This window comes from Vicia villosa, unplaced genomic scaffold (assembly GCF_029867415.1).
Source record: "Vicia villosa cultivar HV-30 ecotype Madison, WI unplaced genomic scaffold, Vvil1.0 ctg.001670F_1_1, whole genome shotgun sequence".
Classification (NCBI taxonomy): domain Eukaryota; kingdom Viridiplantae; phylum Streptophyta; class Magnoliopsida; order Fabales; family Fabaceae; genus Vicia; species Vicia villosa.
The window spans coordinates 356,107-363,133 of NW_026705694.1; the positions used below are offsets into that span (position 1 = coordinate 356,107).

General features: G+C 32.4%; 1 protein-coding gene across 1 annotated transcript; it reads right to left on the minus strand.

Moving 5' to 3' along the window:
- Nucleotides 1–351: 351 nt before the first annotated feature.
- On the minus strand, nt 352–6,453 carry LOC131636217 (cycloartenol-C-24-methyltransferase-like). The gene is made up of 14 exons (XM_058906858.1): nt 6,299–6,453; nt 6,104–6,217; nt 4,592–4,658; nt 3,978–4,051; nt 3,810–3,894; nt 3,645–3,700; nt 3,143–3,197; nt 2,909–2,956; nt 2,563–2,646; nt 2,070–2,186; nt 1,900–1,983; nt 1,432–1,557; nt 840–937; nt 352–654 (listed from the first exon to the last, which is right to left on the minus strand). The coding sequence occupies exons 2-14, from the start codon at nt 6,166–6,168 to the stop codon at nt 591–593; spliced, it is 1,023 nt and encodes a 340-aa protein (XP_058762841.1). The 5' UTR covers nt 6,169–6,217; nt 6,299–6,453; the 3' UTR covers nt 352–590.
- Nucleotides 6,454–7,027: the final 574 nt, after the last annotated feature.

A 7,027-nucleotide genomic window follows, 5' to 3' on the forward strand; every position in this document is an offset into this window, starting at 1 on the left:
AGAGGCTACAAGAGCACCGAACACATTATGAACTTACAGATGCTGTGTCTATTGGTGAGCTTGAAGATGTCCCATGACATAGTTATAAAGATATATCAATTTTACTTTATATTAACTTCTGTATGTGATCACTCAACTGTGTCTGGTGAGCTTATAGACGTTATTGAGTCTATTGATAAACTTGAAGGTGCCATATTCCATTATTTTAAATATATATTAGTTTACTATTTTATGTGTGTATGTGAGTGCATACTGTGGTTAATTAATAAATTGTAAACTATTACTGGGTTTATCAGTTTAATGACAGGTTCAATTTTATAAAATTCGAATAAAAATTTAACTTCATTCTACTTTTGGATAACTTGGGCATGCCTTTTTCTAGTTTAAAAAATGAAGTACTACACTATCCACTAATGCATGAGGCACACTGCTTCAGCAAACAAGAAACAAAGTGAAGTGAGTTTTGGTAACCTAAACAATCAAGCAACTCAAAACAACAAGACTCGTGATGGAAAGGCGAAAGACAATTACAATTTCTTCTCCTAAAATCACAATAACTCATAACAACAGAACCCATTTGATACACCCATTTAGTTGCTGTCTGAATGAGGCTTCCGCGCCAAAAAGAAGTACATTGGTGTGAAAATCTCTCTCCTGCAAAGGTAAGATAAAGCACCTTGCGTTAGCATAAACATGCGGCTCAGAAAATTTTAGTATATAGATAATGATTTTAGGTAATTTATAAATTTTAAAGATAATGCAATGTCAGTGTAAGCCAAGTTTAATTCATGAGAAATGTACATTTTGCTAAGAGTGTCCATAGATGATAAGAAACTTACTTTCCACCTTCGACTAGGCCGTCTGCAGCCTTCTCTAGGAAATCCTGAACCCTTTGACTCCCCTTTGGAGCAAGTTTAACAAACTCCAGAGCCTTGACCTACAAATGTATATTCATAGCCCCTTTAATTAAAAGAAACGAATCCGAAAATTCTCGGCAACATGCTTCCAAAATACAAAAAAAAGAAATACCAACAATACAATACAGTCTAACACCCAATTTTCCTGCACTTTTACTCTTGGTTGATTTTCACTTAGAACTCACTACTCTAGAGAAAGTCCTAGAGCAAGAGTGTTGAAAAATGTGTTGGCAATAATTCTTATAAGAGAAATAACTATAACTCTTCTTACTAGAAACATACATGAAAAGTGAAATATATGAGATTAATTTATATGCTCTGACGGTGTAAAAAGTTTTTTATCCATGCATTCAATCACATTACACCATTGTGCCACTTTCTCAGGTTAGTTTCTAAAATATCTCAAGAAATATCTACATGGCATAATTTAATTGGATGCATGGGTAAAAAAGTTTTGCATTGTAGGATTACATAAATTAAATTCAAAATAAATAAATGTGTTCCACAGCAATACCATATTTTTGGTGAAAAGTCGTCCAAGAGTTGTAAGACGGAAGCTGCTAAATGAGAAGTAACTCGCGTCTAGAGGTGTGTACCAAGGAACAGGAGAGTCCACTGCTAGATCTTTCTCCCATATGACCTTCACAAACAAAACAAAAAAGGAGAGAATCTCATCTAGTCAGTTAGGCCGTCTCTTATATAATACTCACTCGAGTAGTGTATACCAACAAAAGAGTACTTATATTTAGTGCTCTCAACATAAGAAAATTTAACTACTTTTACTCCATCTAATGTCACTCTTAAAATACCCCTCAAATTTAATAACGTTGCTCTTGAAAATACTCAAAAGTTTGAGATCAAAAAAATTAATTGCGCTTAACTAAATTTCTACACGTGTGACGCTTTTTTTTTTGTTGCTTATAATCAAGATCAGAGAGTAATACTAGTGAAAGGTGATAAATCATAAGAAACAGATGTTCACCTCAAAACCAGCTTGCGTAAGAGCTTCAAGACACTTTGTGGTCAATCTAATGTCGGGAAGCCCATCACCAATCTCAATTTCTGCCTGTAGTAAGGAATCTTGTCTTTTAAGTATAAATAAACATAATCAACGAACAACCTGAAAGTTCTTTCTATAAATTAATATCATACCTTGATTTTTTGGTGTTCTTGGTTATTGGGATCAAAAGAATCAGTCATGCACCATTCATATGCAGCAAAACATTGGCCAGGCTTTAACACTCTATAAATCTCTTTGTAGCATCCATACTATGCATAATAAAAAAAAAAATCAGTGTCAGACAATACAAATTATAGACACCATTTTGTAGATTGCCTATTAAATTTGTTGTTTATGTCAAGCTTTTAAATCATGGATGCATTTGCACCGCAATCTTTAATATTGCTATCAAATACAACTAGATAGTTACAGTCGCAAAATCACCAAAAACCTTGACAGGTAAGAACCGCAGTAGTGGACATTTTCTAAAACCTTGCATCTTGCTATTATCATTGGACACATTGAAAGTTAGTCCAAAAGAATTGTCAGATTATGAATGGATGTGTAGATAGAAATCTATACTATAGTATGGAAAAAAGAAGCAAGGATGTGAAACTAAATAGAGTGAGAAATGTTGCCACATACAGCATCTGGTGCATGGCAGGTGGCTTCTATAGCATACACTGCATCGAAACTGTTGTCTTCGAATGGCATCTTCATGAAGTCGGCCTGCATATTTGATAACCACGTGAGTTATTATCATTTTGTTGAAGCTATGAGAACATGTTTGTTTATGTCTAATTTGAAATAGTTTTTTAGTCAAAAGGTCTCTCATGAGCATTTCAGTTATAAGCTTTTCTCTGAAAAAGAAATTCGGACACAGTAAATAAAATATCCAGCGAAAAATTTATAACTGGAGTAGAAAAACTTCTCAAAAATATTGGACATTCTATTCCTATAAACACAAATCAGAGATTTACAAAAGATCAACCTTGACGAAGTTGCAACTCTTGTCCACTCCAGTTTTGCGATTGAGTGCCTGTTAATCAGCGAAAATTGGCTAGTGAGATCAAAGTATTTTAGAAATTTTATACTTAAGAACTATGACATTTTAATATAACATGGAAAAGAATGGATAATCTCTTCGTCAATAAGGCTATAAAGAACTTCCCAAATAAGAACTTCTCAAAACTATTGTCAATGCATTAGATTCCATAACACATACCTTTCCCCTGGTGATCTGGTATTCGTTGTTATTCAACCCTGTAACAGATGTCGAGCTGCAGAAATATCCCTTAGTGATTTTTGTTAGCAAGTAAAGGTAAAACAGAAAAAGGCATATGACAAAGAAGCATGGAGGATGGTTCCGAATTCCCACTAGTCAAAGAATCACAGTAACTTGATGTTCCAAGTTGGTGAATCAAATCTAAAATACAAAAGTGGAACGTGAATCCTCCTATCTTGATAGTTGACAGGACAATCAAGTTTGAGTGTTTAAATACATTACTATTGTCAACTGCAGATTGCAGAAAATAATGGTTTGTTCAAATTCTGCTACACTATAGTGTTATAGTTGCCATTTGACAACACTTGTGTATTAAATAGTGTATCACTGAACAATAGTGATTTGTTCAAACTCTGCTAAGCTATAGCACTGTAGCACCACTATTTGACTACACTGGACTGCAGAGAATCTGAATCTATAAAAAGATGGATGTCCAATTTACCTGAATCGAGAAATTTCTCGTAACGGTCCCCCAATACCACACCCAACATCCAAAACCTAAAACAAATAAAGAAAAAGACTCGCGATGTATTAAGAAAGAATATAATATAAACAATATATATAGGTCTTTTTTATTTTGCTTTATTGAACATGAAAAATTGAAAACCTTCTGTCCGGGCTTAAGACCAAGTTGTAAAGCAAGGAAGTGTTCATGTCGCTTGATGCTCTCTCTAAGAGATTCTCCAACCCATCTACATGGAAGAAAATTATCAGCATGGTCGAATTAGCAACAGATTCTTCAATTTTTAAGTGCAAAAATGAAGCAGAGTGGTACCTTTGGGCAAAATGGAAAGATTCTCCCCAGCCAAACTCATAAAAGCTGGTCACAAGATCATAATATTTATTAACCTGAAAATATATGCGGATCTTATTATATTGAGAAAAAGGAATATGCACTGACAGTGTAAAAGATTTTACACTGTCAACCAATGAGGGACGTGTATCCCGCCAAATCACGTTTTTATTTTAAAATACTAATATGACATAGCTGAATGATTAAATCCTATTGGGTGATGGTGTAAAACACTGCACTACCTTTAATCTCTATTATATTCCCTTTGCAGATAATCAAACTTAACATAATAAAAACTTAAATATGATATTCCCCCATCTAAACAAAATATTATATTACCTTTAATCTCTATTATACAATATTACAAAAAGGAAGATAGTCATAGATATGAAGTGTATAGATATAAATCGTCTGATCTTCATCTAATGACCAAGATATGTTAACTGATGCAACTACCTGATTTTTCAACCGTACCAGATCCACATTTGATAACGTTAGCAATAACACTCTATCATTTTTTTAATAATAGTGTGACACACATTTTTTGTAGTACAAAAAAACTAAGATTTTGGTTGCAAAATATTGATATTTCTCACCATATCACTATAATTAGCTTTCCTTTCTTCCTCCTGACCTCCATAGTGTACATGATACTTCTCATACCTGAACCAAATGTTCAACACATCTTATCAGGCTCTTCAAAAATAAATTAAAAAATCATCATTAACAAACTTTTTTCAAATTTTTTAACCTCATGCAACATCTTGAAAATTTTTAAATTTCAGACACAGTTCAGATTAACTTAAGGTAAAACTCTCAGTTAACTCAGCTTTTGACCTCACATATTCATGTATTTGTATAATATCAGTCTGTCTATCTATCTCAATCGAACAATTCACATCACAACTTAACAAAATAAGCTCAAATCATGCAAATCTAAACATGGACCCGTCCGACTAATATTGAATTGTTCATATCCAAACCTCATGAATGCCTGAGCTCAGAAATCTCATCTCCAACCAAGTCTAGGTTGTCATTTACAACTGTCACTCAGGAATATTCTATTAAGCTATCAGAAGCAAAATCCAAAAATGGGACTAGTTTGGTAGTTTTAATATTGCATGAATTGACCTATAGGACACATTCTCCTCAATCAGAATCTTTCCATGCCGGTTGACAGTGATTTGGACTCCAATAATATTTTTAAATAAAATTATCATTTTCATGTATTAAATAATAACAACTTGGTTCCACTACTATAATTTTAAATATAGTACAACTTGATCCCCAAAGTTTATAGTTATCAACATTTTTCCATCAAAATTTACAGCAAAGTTATCAGATCCAAATCTAAAACCAGAAGATTCAGTTCACTTTCCATCATTTTTTACAGAAAAGTTATCAGCACTTTTGTATATTAACAAATTCATGCAGCGTATGTTTGGTGAATTGATTCTGTAAACCTGATCCTAGTTGAAGGTAAAGTGATTTATGTCTAGATAACTTTCTCTAAAATTGAGTTGTATGTTTAGTTCAGGTTTGAAGCTCCCAGAATTGATTATGGATGTCTAGAATTGATTCCAAAATGTTTGTTTGCTCTCAAGTAGAATTGATTTTTCTTTCCAGAATTGTTTCTACTTGAAACTAGGACTTTAGCCTCCTTTAAAATTTAAATGTCATTCTTACACTGAAATTTACTGTTCAACTCACTTTTACAAAAATTCATCAAAACATAAATTTGTTTACCTTCATCTCACTTTTAACCAGAATCAATTTTATATAATCAATTTACTAAGAATCAAATTTTTTTTAATCGCATAACCAAACACACTCCAAGTTGAACACTAAATTTTAGTATAAAAATGACGTTTAAATTACATATTTTAGCTTCCCGTAGAATCAACTCTAGAGATCAAATCAATTATACTTAAGATCCAAACACCTCAAAATCATTCCAAAATCAATTCTTCCTCTCTAGAACTCTAACAACTAATTTACGCAAACACGTTAAACAGAACCTAATTAGAGCTAACAAAATCGACTAAAACATAAACCTCATTCGAATCCATATAACAAAAATTGAAAATCAAAATGAGAGAGAAACGAACTTATCGACGGCGTCGAGAACTTCATCCTTTTGAATCTTTCCACCGAGATTCGACGCCAAATCCATTTGTTGAAAGTGCTTTTATCGCAGAACTCAAAAACGACCTCGTTTCGATCTATAAAATCACACAGAAAAGTTTATTACGTTAAATATAACAGAAAAGGTGAAGAAAAAACAGAGTGTGATAAGGACTCACGTGAAAACCAGAGAGAGAGAGTTTTGAAGGGTTTTAAAAGTGAGAGGCAAAAGAGAAAGCGGAGGGGACAAAGATATATGGAGTGTCATGTGATGGAGATGGAAAGTGCGTTAGGAGGCCATGTTGAGATGAGTTGGCATTGGAAAATCAGTTTTATTTTATTGGGGACTATGATTCGCTACGGTTGAGATGTTGTGAAATAGGTGTAATTTAGTTTGAATCGATATACAGATTTGGAATTTATGAATATGCTTTAAAGTGGAGGGTTGAAATTCATGTGTCATTATTTGTATTACTTGACCGAAAAGAATCTATTTTTGACACTAGACAAACAACACACTATGAGAATCTTATGCGGTAATAAAACTTAATTTTAATTTAACTAAAAGATAAAATCATTTTAGTTGAATAATAAATTTAAATAAAAAAATTGATTTTAGAATAAAATATTTCATTTTTCATCTATAATAAATTAAATATATTATAGGTTGTCCATTGAATAAATTTAGACAATAGTACGGCAAATATGCTAGCAATACTCTATTTTCAACACACTCTTTAATATTTATTTTTTATTGATTGAAACATGTGTGAATTCTACCACTTTATGTAAGATCCATTTTCAAAGTGAATGACCTACAAATTTTTTAACAAATAATAAAATAAGTGTTAGAGAGAGTGTTAAAAAGATAATGGTGTTAGCACTCCTCTTAGGAGTGAATTATCAAG

Excerpts from the sequence above, each read along its gene's own strand:
- LOC131636217 (XM_058906858.1), bottom strand. The coding sequence starts at position 6,168 with ATGGATTTGGCGTCGAATCTCGGTGGAAAGATTCAAAAGGATGAAGTT. Across the intron at positions 4,659-6,103 it reads GTTCTCGACGCCGTCGATAA|GTATGAGAAGTATCATGTAC; the intron begins GTTCGTTTCTCT and ends CATTTGGTTCAG. Across the intron at positions 4,052-4,591 it reads AAGCTAATTATAGTGATATG|GTTAATAAATATTATGATCT; the intron begins GTGAGAAATATC and ends ATATATTTTCAG.